Source organism: Centroberyx affinis, unplaced genomic scaffold, assembly GCF_046629955.1.
Source record: "Centroberyx affinis isolate AG114_WGS23_722 - 3 ecotype Tasmania unplaced genomic scaffold, CSIRO-AGI_Caff_v1 ptg000409l_1, whole genome shotgun sequence".
Lineage (NCBI taxonomy): Eukaryota > Metazoa > Chordata > Actinopteri > Beryciformes > Berycidae > Centroberyx > Centroberyx affinis.
The window spans coordinates 52,263-66,554 of record NW_027279076.1 but is presented as its reverse complement, the minus strand read 5'-3'; the positions used below and the strand labels follow the sequence as shown (position 1 = coordinate 66,554).

At 41.3% G+C, this 14,292-nt stretch overlaps 1 protein-coding gene across 14 annotated transcripts in view; it reads right to left on the bottom strand.

Moving 5' to 3' along the window:
- Positions 1 to 7,281: 7,281 nt before the first annotated feature.
- Positions 7,282 to 14,292, bottom strand: part of celf4 (CUGBP, Elav-like family member 4) — a 50,807-nt gene continuing 43,796 nt past the window's right edge. For 2 of the 14 annotated variants that reach the window (XM_071516589.1, XM_071516590.1), the window contains exons 4-11: positions 13,805 to 13,884; positions 13,435 to 13,582; positions 13,010 to 13,147; positions 12,343 to 12,495; positions 10,603 to 10,665; positions 10,166 to 10,246; positions 8,797 to 8,940; positions 7,282 to 7,409 (exon numbers count right to left, since the gene is read on the bottom strand). In XM_071516589.1, coding sequence (XP_071372690.1) covers positions 7,282 to 7,409; positions 8,797 to 8,940; positions 10,166 to 10,246; positions 10,603 to 10,665; positions 12,343 to 12,495; positions 13,010 to 13,147; positions 13,435 to 13,582; positions 13,805 to 13,884 — 935 coding nt within the window. Of the gene's footprint in view, positions 7,410 to 8,796; positions 8,941 to 10,165; positions 10,250 to 10,599; positions 10,666 to 11,717; positions 11,829 to 12,342; positions 12,496 to 13,000; positions 13,149 to 13,434; positions 13,583 to 13,804; positions 13,885 to 14,292 lie in introns of all 14 variants that reach the window. The other 12 variants (XM_071516587.1, XM_071516588.1, XM_071516592.1 and 9 more) reach the window with 9 other exon arrangements.

Here is a 14,292-nt window from a genome sequence, read left to right as displayed (position 1 = left end):
TAATAATGGGATATTTCCTAGAACTACTCAGTTGTGTCAACGAGAGATGAAGGTAGTCTAGTACTGATAATTTATCAGTAATTATGACACATGACACAAGTTATTTTATTCTAGACTGTGCTTTATTATTGGGCTAAGCTGAGACGCATCATTCATTTAAAATTACAAAAAAGAGTCCAGGGGACCAGAGAATGGTGCAGTCTGGAGAGATGGGGGCGGGAGCCTAAAGCGCACTGCCCAATCAGAAACTTAGCTCATCAGGAACCTGGCAAAGCTCTATATGCAACATTCATTTCCCCACCCTCCACATGTGCTGAAATTGGGAATAGATTTCCAGAATACTTTTGAAACCATTTGAAGTAAAATGTAATTCTACCAACACTATTGACTTGTGGAAATAAAACCATTGATAACAGCATTGAAGAAATGATAGTAACTCAATTTTTGATGAGATAGTGCAGTTTTCATTGAATGTATGCTATTGGTCAAACACAACAGTTGAACAAGATCAGAGCTCTGTCAAACAATACAAAGCAGAATGGGAAAAGTAGAAGGAGGGGGAAAAAGTCTCCAAAACCCGAATCTGTCTTTTTATGCAAACAGTTAATCATTGATTAACCAGTTAATCAGTCAGTAGCTCATGAAATATTAGCAGCAACTTTTAGTGACCTCAAGGCATATTGTCTGTTGTGAATACATATCTGATTGAACAGTTAGCTTGCTAGGGAGTGTTAACTGGCTGTTACCCCTGTCCTGTCTGAAACAGTTTCTCAGCAGAAGCAAAGGATGCTAAAAACAAATTATCTTGAAGAGGAAGCTTCCAATTGGCATCTCATTTGATTTTTTTTAACAATCTTTTAACAAAGCTAATTCTTTAGAACAGAACATATTAATATGTAATTACAAATATACATAAGGCTTTAGAAATACAGTAACTGATTGCATGAACTGTTTTGAAACAACTGATCAGTAACAGAATAATATGTCAAAGTAGCAATCGTTGAAGATGTTGAATTCAGAATTTGCTAGCAGTATTTGCCAAAACTTCAGATCAGAAATAAAACTGTAAAAAATTGATTGAAGATGTGGTAATATGGAAAGCAGCAGTTACAAGCAAAACAGACCAGCGGCAATAATAGAGCTCAGATCTTGACTCAAACAGCACAAATAAATAAATGCATAAATAAATAAATAAATGGCAATAGAATCTGTCTTTGACATCACTTGGTCAATAGGAGCATTTTTCTCCATCATAAAAGAAGTGCTGAAGGCATGGCCCTGCGGACAGGAACAATGATCACTCTGGACCACAACACTGGCCCACGCATGTCATATAAAAACTATTTGGTCACGTACCAACTCATAGAAAAATAATGCCATGAAAGCATGCATATCATTTCAGACATGACTCATAAATAAATATTTAAACAAATAAATAAATGAATAGAACCCATCAAAGTATTTCTATAAAAAAGGTCAATGTGTGTCTAAGCTCTAACTGAGGTCAATGCTCTCCCTGACTGTATTCTGGATAAATGCCTTGGTCAGGTCCTACAGTTGTACCGTATCCTAGAGACTTCTTTTTTTTTTGTACCTGGTTTCAATGAGTATTATCATGTTTTCATTCATATATTTTTTTTTAAGTATTTAAAGTATCATTTTATCCAGTCCTTGTAGATAGAAGTAAAAGTCCTATAAAATATGCAAACCTATGTACAGAGGAAAACAGAGCAAAAAAAACAAAAAAAAACAAAAAACATTTACAGTATATTCATCGGTTTATGTATATATTTATATATATATTCAAACTTCTGCTCTGTTTCTCGTTGTTTTTGAACCACTATACTTTGTTTTGCTTTTCTCATGTAAACAGTTGCAGCTTAAAGTTGGAGCGCATGACGATGAGGTGCTTGGCATTCCAGTTCCCTTGGTCGTACTGCTTCCCCCTCCCTTCTTCCACTCAAACTTCAAAATGCTGGGCGGGTGAAAGACATGAGTGACTAGCTCAAACAAACCATTAGAAAAGAATAGACCTTGTTGACACCTTTTCAATTTTCTCAGACCAGTGGGGTGCAGTCAGAGAGGGCAGACGGAGCGTGGCGAGCGGGGAGACCAGACGGACGACATTTAGCTTCAGATGCTGATGGTAGCTGCAAGAAAGTTAGGGCGGATGTGCACGACTTTTGGAGCTAACCCACCGCAGATCCTGCCACAGCCAAGTGATCATGACGGACACCGGCTTTGCATTGTATGCCATGCACATGGCATTATTATGTGGCCCGCATAATGGAGGCGTCCTGGGATGTGTTACAGCATCTTTTGGCCTCGTCGGATTGGGAAGGTAAATGTTAAATTATTCACTCTGCTAAAAAGGTTAGACACAGACGCTAGGGAAATGGCATAATAAGCAGTTTATAGGAAAACCAGTAACTGCACCCAACAGGAAGCATTGTCTTCCAAAGTGTCATATAGCCTTATAAGTATTCATATATAGAAATATCCATTGTGTAATCTCCACCAGTTGAATGTGTGTTGAATGCAGGGTCCAATAAAGCCAAGTCTATTGACCTATTACAGGTATGTAGTATGTGTTCATGCCATTTTTGTAGAACAGTATGGGAAACTGTACGCTAAAGCAATATGACACCAGCCACCATGATATAGTAGGTGTGATAGGTAAATGGCTTTTCACACTTATTGCTTCATTTTACAGTTTCATTATGCTTTTTTATGTTTTTATTTAATTGTATTAGGATATATGTAAGGCAATATAACATCTTCTAAAGGATATGCTTCAAGTTAAGTATTACCAGCAGAGATCCATACATCCAAACTGCTGGGTGGGAAAGTACATAAAACCGTATCCTTCATTCGGTTCAGTGGGAAAGCCAGCTCTCTAATTATATCATATTCATCAATATTACATCACCTTCGCAGCCATTAAGACCTAATGCCAGGGGCAATAAGCTGACATTTTCAAAGCTCAATCATTTCCCTTATCAGGCCATGTCACGTCAGTTGCAACCCTGAACGTTACCCTAATATTGACTAAAACCAGTGGAACCTCATCACAGGTGTCCTGCACACAGCTTTGAGTACCTGTGCTGACAGGTTACCTAATGCCCACTTTTATCTGAAGTGTAATCACATGAGTCTACATTAGTTCTAAATGCATTTTTTTTTCCGAGTACATTAATGGACCGACAGTGGTCAGACTGTTTTTTTTTTCAATTGGACATGCACTGAAGCTCTCTAAACAGCTGAGAAATGATATGGATCTGGCTGTAGTTTTGACATCATAATAGCGCGTTGGCTGCTCGCAGTAGTGTGTATTTTCTTTTTTTGAGAGCACAGTGCTTGATGGCAGATTCTGCAGGTGACAAGGCACACCTTGACATGGTGACAGCCCATACGCTACATGCACTTTACTGAATGCAAAAGAGAGCAAGGGTCGTGAGACTCATTCATTTTGGTTCAAGTTTCAAAGAGAAGTTTGTGTGTGTGTGTGATGTGTGTGTGTGTGTGTGTTTGTGCGCACGCATGTGTCAGTATGCTTGTGGACATGTGCGTTTGTGTGTATGCATGGGCGTGTGTGTGTATTTGTTTGTGTGTGTGTGTGTGTGTGTGTGTGAAGCTCAAAAGATATGTTTGGAATAGAGTCGAAGATAATTGTCCTTTTCCTCTAAAATCATTTAGCCTGATTCTCTTAAAGCCTGCTACTGAGATGTGGCTTTTTGCATTTTCAGATAGTATTTACACCATATGTGTATACTCACACATATATCAGCAATATATTGTGTGTCAGCATATAGGTAATCAGAGATAGGAATGCCTGCAGTTTTGGGAGCTGCCAGATTTGCGATTCTTCCCAAGCAGAGCAATGTTTCAAACTCCAGCTAAAATCTACAAAAAATTACAGCTCAACATAGTCAGTAGCCGTTCTATATACAGACACACATATATAAAATATGTGCATATAAATACATATATTTGTTTGTGATTAATATCTATTTATCCATATATACTGTATATATGAATACATTTGCTTGAATGCTTGTTATACATATATATGTACTGCAAATATAAACAAGTTCATATATTTCAAACGTTTCTGATGTTATTCTAACTATGAGGTTAGGATGTCAAGTTAGAAAAGGTAAGGCTGTGATACGGAGCAGCCCCTCCCATGCACTCGCCATCCCTCCCAAGACAAAATGAGAAGAGAAAAAAATAAACATTTTGAGTAATTGTAAACTAGCGAAGTGAGCGACCCCATTTGGTCATCTGAAATAGTTTTGCCTGTATTCAAAAAGCATATCAGCAATATATATGTATATATACATGTGTTGTATATATTCGAAATGTACACATCTTTTAAATGCAACTCCTCAACCAGTTAACACTGACTGAAAGAGATGCAGTGGTCCGAGTATATTAGAGCTACAAGTCCTCAGCAATAAAAATGTTTGGTCTTTTGGTCCCTAAAACAACTAAGGAATGACAGGTAAGACTCCCTGGAGACCGTTGCTATGGCTCTCCTTGGCAACGGTATCCCCTGGAAACGGACAGGCACTCCGAGCTAAAGATGGCCATCCCAAATCGAAGCCAATTTGTGTCCTGAAAATATCACATTCCCTACTTAAGCTCTCTCTTCGAGAATTTGTCCTTTCTCATTTCAAGTCTCGTAAATTGGTCTTCAAAAGTCTTTTGCCCCATATTCAAACCACCTCACAGAAAGATCTCCTACGGCAATCCTCTGTTCAGTTTTTTAAAAGTTTGTTTTGTTCTTGTTGGACTTTTGACATCCATATTTCCTTTGACAGTTCAGTGGGGGTTGGTCATTTTAAGTATGTTTGATTTAGTTGCTTTTACTTACTTTTTTTTTTTTTTTCCATTGTTCAACTAAAGTCTTTGTGGTCCAGAAAAGGTAGCTGTCACTCAAGCAGGGTGTTGTGGGGAAAGAGGTGTGTGTGTGTGTGCAGGAGAAAAGGTCCTGGGGCGAACCAGGCTGGTACAAATTCTTTCTGAGTTCCAAAGGTTTAGTACATCCAACGGAGTTGTCCTTAACTTGGTCATCACTCTCTCTCCCTCCTGTTTCTGAAGCAGCCTCAGTGGTCCAGATGTTGAGTTTGCACTCAGTGGCGGGTTGCAAGTAGTCAACATGTGATCCAGCTCAACATAACCTGGAAAGCCAAATCAAAATATTACAAATCGTCCATATTTTAATTAAGTCATAGTTAAATTACTAGTATAAACAAAACAGGGCAGTATCTCTATTTTCATGCCCCTCCATGTTAAAATTATATAATGCAGCACACATTACCATGACAACATTGTCAATAATTATTTTCTAACATTTAAAATTACACTCTGCATATATCACAGAGTGTTTGTGTGTATCTGTGTGTGTGCGTGTGTGTGTGTGCTCTAATCATGAGTGTTATCTAATCTATGTGTGTCTTCTACTCAAAAGAGCTTATCAGAAAATTTGTGCCCAAATTGTATGTCTAGTTAATAGGCATCATATTTTCTATTTTGCATTCTTGAATTTCTTGACACTTTCGAATATGCTAAGTGTTGCCAATAATGAGTCATTTTCACTCCCCTTGCGCCACCTTTCACTGTTGATACTAGCTGTATTTACAGACAGTGCGGCCTGCCTCTAAAAAACATAGCCAGGACTAAGAGTCTCGGTTCTAGTGTGGATGAACAGAGATCATTTTGCTGAGACAACTCAGTGCTGCACTGTGCAGAGTTAATTTAACACCCTGGCAATAATGTTGTTTTCATCTTTTTTGATAAACCAATAAAATTCTGTTTTTTTAAACCACATTTTGAGTGCTTCGAATTCTCTTTTTACCATGATGAGGGAATTTTAATTCAAAAGCACCTTAACTCATTAGAAGTTAAGTAGCGCTCCAGCCTCCTGTCTGAATATGAACCTGGCAATCTGATAACTCTGTACCATAATTGTACATTATTATTAATTTGCATGTAAAAATAATAAAACTGAGAAATGTTACTGCAAGTGTAACCATGGCAGGATGTGTTCATCAACAGCAATGCCAAACACTGTCATCACCATCTGTCATCTTTGTTATTTCACACAAAAAGAAAACAAATCAAAACAGAAAACACATTCTCTATAACATTCTGTATAACTTGTTTTGATATATAAAGGGATGGTGCCACATTTTTTGTTACACATTCATATCAGATTGCACTATTCTTCCTGCAGTGATTTGCCTCGGGACACAGTCTGGTACGGTTCAGTTAGTTTGTGAGTGGGTGATAAGTTGCCCTTGAATGAAGTCATCAGCGGTGAATGAACGACACAGTCTAAACTCTCCATCACACAGATGAAGGGAGGAGACAAAGAGGAACGGCACAATTACCCGCCTGAGGGGTAATAAATGTCTCTCCCTTGGAAGCAATTCCTTCCCTGTGCAACACACTGAACCATTTGCCAATTATCTTTTACCTACAGGGTAACATATGGGGTCACTTACTGTAACCCTGTTCTACAAAAACGAGGAAGCTACATGTAAATAAACACAGTAGGGCCTTGTTTGTTTGAACTGCAGACATGAAAGCTGACTGGACTACAGAGCGGGCGCATGATCAAACATTTTTAGTAATGCAAAAATATCTATTAAAAATCTATTCAAATTTAATGTCAATTACATTTCTGGAGGGCTTTGATTTTCATTGTATAGTGATGCAATTATAAGCCATTCAACTACAAAGTAGACATTACAGCATCTTACAGGTCTTGGATTTGTATTTGTCCAGTTTCATAATTTTGTTTTGTCCCAGAATACAACCAGCAAAATAACAGAATGGTAACAGTGGATTAGCAGGGAGTCTACAGTAAATCCTAAACAATAATGAATCATATTGATGAGGGTGGAATTAACAATTACAAACACCTACTTGAACTATCAACCAAGGGGTAACACTTAATCACTATTCTTTACAAGCAATTTGCAGATGATCAGCCAGTTATTAAGCATCTGCAAATGTTTTATGACATTTATAAAAGGTTACTGAAACCATGTCAGGCCGTTCCATAAATGGGCCTGCCATTTCTGCTTTCATCAATGTAATATTTGTTAGTAGAAGTGTATGCATGGGTTCAGTTAATCACCTATCGAACTACAGTGAGAACAAATGTTTCGAGGAGCTCAGCGGCTGAGCGGAGCCCGGTGTCTGACCTGTGTTTCCCTGTGCGCAGCGGCTGCCCCGGCCCCCAGGACAGGGGCGGCTGGGTGGGGCGGGGGGCTAGTAGGGGCGGTTGGCGTCCTTCGGCCTCTTGAGCTGCACCTTGAGTCTCTTCATGCCGATCTGGAAGCCGTTCATTGACTGGATGGCAGCTTGGGCACTACCCGGGTTATCGAAGCTCACAAACCCTGGGGGGCGGGCCGAGAGAGAGAGAGAGAGACAGAGAGAGAGAGAGAGAGAGACAAAGAAAGAGGCACACGGTTAGATGCGGATGAACGGACAGCTGGGGGTTAGAAAAGAATGAGGATGGGGTTCAACGTGTGGACCCAGTCTTGTAAAGGTTACATATAGTTATGAGAATACAGTCATTTCATTTGTACATGAAAAACTAATCTGTAACACCAACATTTTTATCAGCAACACATCCTACCTGTCGTAAGCATTAATATTCAAATTTATAACACTTTCATGACCTAGATAAATGTGCTGTGTAAATTCCATTGAATGCCGAGTTTTGTATCTAGTGTGTGAAGATATGAATTCAAATATAGTCATTGTAAATATCCACAATGCTTACGAGAGGTGCAATAAATCTATTATGAAATCCATACTGTCAACATATTACAGACATCATAGTACAACAACAATAGGATCACAATAATGACAGAGATAGCAACATGCAACCAAAATCACACTATGATGGGATTGAAACCAAAACATCAACATAGTTGTGCTATTTTTGGGGGTTTGATTTTGAACTTACATGTTATAATGAACTACTGGAAAGCATCAAATCACAAATTTGAGATCCAGCTCAGAGAAGTGATGAATTTAACAACTATGCAGTAAATTGAAAAATAGGCAAAAGCCAATTCCGAAGTTGTTTACACCTTAGGAACTCTCCATCACATAATCTTCATAAGCTGCAAACTGGGGAACTTCTATAATGTGCAAGAAATATAATGTTTCCGTTTATAATTTACCACATAATTGTGGGTTCTACACTCTCAATGGCATAAAAAGTCATAGCACAACAGCAGTGATATCTTGACATGTTAAAGCAATTGTTATCTTCTCAACATATTCACTGTTTTAAGTTAGCAACAGAGACTGAGTGCCACCCACCAACCTCAAAGACTGATACCAGCAATTCATTTGTACTCATACGTCACATAGGGCCCAATGGCAAAGTAACTGTGTAAATATGACATTAAAACAGGACTCATTTTTACCCAATTTCATCACAATCAATGTGACTTGTGAGCTAACAGTAATTATAGTATATAGTAAGTATTATCAAAATAAGAAATGAATAATAACAGGTTAAAAGGAACATGGCTTCAATAATTAATAGAAAACTCCCAAGACACACTGATTCTCCATTCCTCCTTTCTCAGGAGCGACCAGCTTTCACACAACTGTAGGGAAAATCCCCAATGTTTCGTTTTCAATAATCTTTCTTAAAGGGGTGTTGGGGGGCAGGGGGGTTGTTGGCTGCAGTGAAGAAGGTGATTAGTAAAAGAATAATCAGAATAAATAATCAGTAATCTTTTGGTTTTATTCGTTTTTACCCACCAAAGCATTTACTTTGGTTTGTCGCCCGATCCACAAACACTTTGGAGGAGATGACATTACCGAAAGGCAGGAACATCTGCATCAGCTCTCCATCCCCAAACTCCTGAGGGAGGTGGTAGATGAACAGGTTGCAACCCTCTGGCCCTGCACACAGAAACAGAGAGACACAGAGAGACAGAGACAGACAGAGAGAGAGAGAGAGAGAAGGGGGGAAGGGTCAGAGAAAGAGAGACACGGAGCGCGTAGGATGGGGAAATGTGGATGAAAATGTAAACCGTGGGAGAAGGAGGCTCGACGATGAAAGGAGGACGATACAAAGAACAAGAAACAAAGAAAATAAAGGAGGCAGAGAATAAAAGAATAGGGAGAATAGAATAGCTCCTTACTCTCGATTTAGGGGTATTTAGGGGGCAGTTATTTCTAAATTTCCAGTATCTAAGAATGCTCCAGAGCATCCAACTTGAAGCATATTTTCCTAAATATCAAGCCAATTGAAATCAAATTCATCTTCAGAGAGTTGCAAAAGTAGAGAAAATTGTGGAGCAATTTACTTGAGCATGCAATTATGAGTTGACAGTAATTTTGGTGCTCAGGTGGCATGGTGATTCATGCTTAGAGTGATCACCCATAATGGAAAGGTCACAGGTTCACCCCACAACATTCATGTATCCTTGAGCAAGACATTGAACTCCTACCGGCTCTCTCATTTTAAGTTTCTGAATAAGATCTTGACGCTTAAATGGTAACCTTTGGGATTCCACAGCTGTTCAAATGATTTTCATTGTTTTGTTTATTACCACAAGGGGGCAGTAAAGTCCCAAGCATGAATTGCCCGGAGGTCATTGAGTTCGAGAAGCTTTACAGCTTTGTTTGAAACGCTCAGTATTGATAGTAATGTTAGTTATTCTACAGCCAGCTAGGATAATCACTGTAACACAGCCTGACATCCTAACTGTCATTTTTTTCTGTGCTTCATTATTTAATGTGAAACTGTCATCCTTGGGTTGTTTTCAAAACGCCAAAAAAGAGCTGATTGTTCAACCTGTCATAAACTGTGATCGGATCTTCCCTAATCAATTCAATGGCCAATCAGAAGATCTGCCTCATCCATATAAACCATACCAATACCAACACTTTGTTTTTAACAAAGGATTTACTGAAAACAGAATGAGGACTGACCATGAATATTTTTAAAGGTGGGTGTGGTTAGCAATTCATTGGTTCATTACATGCAACCGCATAAAAGGCACGCACACAAAATAAGTAAATGTGAACAAATGTTTCCTGTATGTATGGATAAGAAATGCCTAAAATGTATAGGTGCCATTGTGTCTGTGTCTGTGTGTGTGTGTGTGTGTGTGTGTGTTACCTTCTCGTTGCTGCTGTGGAATGATGGGTGGAGGCTGGGGGAAGGCCTGGCTGATCTGGCCATATGCAGCGGGATAGGCTGCTGAGACACACACACACCACAGATCAGATAACACTCATGACTAGAGCACACACACACCCACACACACACAAATACACACAAACACTCAGTGATATATGCAGAGGCACAGCAGGCAATCGATCAGATAACACAGACAATGGAGTGTACATGTTACACACACACACACACACACACCGTACACGGCAGAGAGAATAAATTGATGTAGTCCCAACTACACACTTAATGTTACATGAACAAAATTCAAATTCAAACAAAGATGAATCTTTATCTTTCTCCCTCTCTTCCTCACACTCACACACACACACACACACACACACACACACACACCAGCGCTCCTGTGGGAGTGACAGACAGACCTGCATACTGCTGGACTCCTGTGTAAGCCTGCTGGAGAGGATCAGCTGCAGTGGGACTTTGAGCTGCTCCGACAGAGAGACAGAGAGAATAGGAGGGGAGCATGGATGGATGGAGGGAAGGAGGGGGAGGAGGGGAGGGGGTGGGGGGGCAAGGTGCGAGTGAGGCAGAGCGAGAGAGATGAGACAGAGAAAGTGGGAGAGAGACAGAGGGAGAATGTAGATGGAGGGAGGGAGGAGAGGGCACGGCGGAAGGCGCGAGTAATATATAACAAGGGAGGGAGGGAGGGAGGGAGGGACGGAAGGAGCGGCGATGGAAAGAGGAATAGACAGGAGTGGAAAAGCAGAAAGGTTAGAGAGCCGAGCAGCGCTGTGTCAACTCGCTTTGTTGTCAGTGTGTGAGGAATAGAATTCTCCATCTCTCTCGCTGTGCATTTTACCTTTTGTTTCTTCAAAAGCATTTCAGGACTAAACAAAGTGGAAAAGTAAAACTTTGAAGGGCCACAATTTAAAAAGAAAACAAAAACACACATAATAACATGGCTCCACCATCACCACAGTGTCTTCAACCTGTACCTATCACACACAATTCTTATGGAACCTTATTAAATAAAAAAAACAAAAACATTTCTCTCTCTGACAATCTGCTGTAATTACAAATATAAAACAGTAAAATTACAATACACCACTCACAACACTGGATGCACCTGTTGCTGTCACCACTTCACATGGGTAGGATGTTAGACAATTATTTAAAAACACTATGATGTGAAAAAGCCAATTTGAGATCCTAAATGGCGGAAAATTCACCCTACATGGTAAACACAGTAGTAACGACCACAGATGCCGTGACACACTTCATAACTACCCAACTCTACACATACATGCACATTGAGCACACCACTGAGAAAATGCACACATGCTTACGTACGTACGTACACACACACACACACACACACACACGTGCCGATAACAACCCCACCGTCACTAAAAAACCACATGAGTACACCGAGGACTAACAGCGACACTGAAGAAACGGTTCTGATAGCAAGAGAGGTAAAGGGAGGATAGGGGAGGATGGGGGAGGGGGCAGAGGGGGAGGGGGAGGGAGCCGCTACCTTCAGAGAGAGAGGAGAGGAAGCAGCCACCCTGAACCCCAAAACAACTCCGTGGAGCCACGCCCAAGCCGTTTTTCTCCGAGTCCTCCCTAAAAACCACCTCCTGCAACACTGGGGAGACAAGAGTGGAGAAAAGAAACAATTTTCTTCCACCTCTTCACAGACAAAACCAATGAGGTACTAGCCACGGCTCATGAGACAAGCGCATACTTAGGCTCCAGCTGCCCATAAGCACCTTGCCAAACACTCATCTCCTCGACATGCTCGCTGTCTCTGGGCTACATTCGTCTAGCCTCGGCCTCTTGAACATGCTCATTCGTATCTGTAAGCCAGCGACATGCACGCTTTCTCTGTCCTGTTACAATGAATGTGTGTTGGAATTTATTCTATTTGAGAGTGTGTCATTTAGGATTCAAGCTTTTGCCATGCCATTTTCATGTAGTCACGGTTTCCAATAAAATGTCACTCTTTAATAGATTATAACAAACATATAACAAACATGTGTAATGTGTACTATGTTGTTTTTATATTTTTAGAGAATTGTGGTCACATTTGCATGTATCCTTGAGTGTATGTTTGTGTGTGTGTGTGTGTGCATATGTGTCTGTGACTTCATCAGACTTACCAGGGTAAGGGTGTATCCCGTTGGTGAAGACAGCCTCTGCGGGGGGCTGTCCGTTCGCCTGGGGGGGCGGCAGACCGGTGAAACCGTTCACACTAATGGGGGAGGGGATGCTGGTCACTGTGGGGGCGCTGATACCGGGAGGGGTGCTGCCACCTGCACCCACGGGGGGGAGAGAGACAGGGACGGAGGGACAGAGAGAGAGAGATACAGAAAGCAGTCCACTGTATATTTTTTTCCCAAGATATTATGGAGAAGTTTTGCCTTATTATTGCCAGGCCCAGACTGGCCATCTCGCAATTCTTGCAAATGTCAGAGGGGCCGGTCCAGTGGGCCGGTGAAGACACTAAATGTCAGGGCTGATTTCTCGCCCCAATCCGACCCTTATTGTGACACAATAACCATTAGATGCAAATATTAGACATATTGAATGGGAATAGTGAATATTGTGTTGATGATTTCAAATGGGCACCAATTATGTAGCATTTGTCTCAGGCGATAGTGTGTTATGCGGTAATGCAGTCTGTGAGTTTGCAGCCCTTCGACCTATCTAGACCCAGCTAGAAAAGACTCTCTGAGGAAATATGCCCGCTTAAATTCACTGCTATTGTATTCATTCCCCGAGATGCTACAGTAGAGGCCTTAACCTTTGACCTCTCACCGCTGTTACCTGACGTGGGGGTCAGCGGTGCTCCTGGGAGGCCATTGATGGTAGCCATGTGCTGCATCTGGGCAGCAGCGAAGGCCGCCATGGGACTGAGGTAGCCTCCCTGGCCGACGGACGCCATCAATGCCGCCTGCTGCTGCACCTGTGGAGGGGAGTGGATTGGAGCGAGGGATGAGAATTACAAACAAAGGGCAGAAGAGAAAGACTTCGAGGTTAGTGAGTTAAGAGAGAGAGAAAGGAGGGGAGGTAGAGAGAAGAGATAGAGACAGAACATAGACTATTGCCCATCTTTACCACCGTTTCAAGTTCATGCACTAGGGTTTCACTAGGCTTGAGCGCTCCATTTCAGGCGCTCCGTGGTTCCTTAATTCAGATTCTTCTTAGTTGATAAATAAATAACTGTGGATAAAGGATGCATTTTGTGGGGCGTCTTGCCTGAGCGTAGGCTCCGTAGGCTCCAAACTGCAGGGCCATGGGGTTGAAGATGCCCATCTGACCAGCCATCTGCTGCATACGGCGGATGGTGCGCTCCTTATCCGTGTCGGCGAACTTCACCACCAGACTGGATGAGGCACCCTGTGTACCCACCCACTCACACACACACACAAACACACACACGCGGACACACATGGCAGGCAGGAAAATGTTATTGTGTACAAATTGACACATGCTTATTCTTACACTTACACACATGCAAACACTCACTTGGGGGATGAAAGCGGTTAAGTGCTACGTGACACTCACCTCTCTGACATATATCTATATACGCATGCACACAAACACGTATGGCGTACTCACAGGCATTGTCTGGCTGCCGTGTAGTGCACTGATGGCTGCCTGAGCTTCAGCATGAGAGGAGTATTTTACAAACGCACAGCCTGAGAAAGAGAGAGAGAGAGAGTGAGAGAAGCGAAAAGAGGAAAGGGAAGGGAAGGAAGGCATGAGAAGAGAAAATAGAAGAAAAGAGAAAAGACAAGAAAAGAAAGATGTTGGTGAAAAAGGTGTTAGGATTTCCTCTTCAAAATCTGTTCTATCCAGTGCACCAAACATACAAAATCATCAGTAACATTTGTGTTTGCTCAATTTCCTTAACGTTTTTCAGCCAAGACAAGCTTCATACAGTATTGCTGTTACAAAGCATTTAGTAAACGAAGCCCTCTCTGCTGAAGAGAGTTGCATCGGCGTTGATCATCGGTCAATAAGCAGGCTAAACATGCCACTCTGACACCATTAACAAGTTTGGGATCCTCTGATGGGGCTTAAAATGCCACAGCATTCTGGTGTCG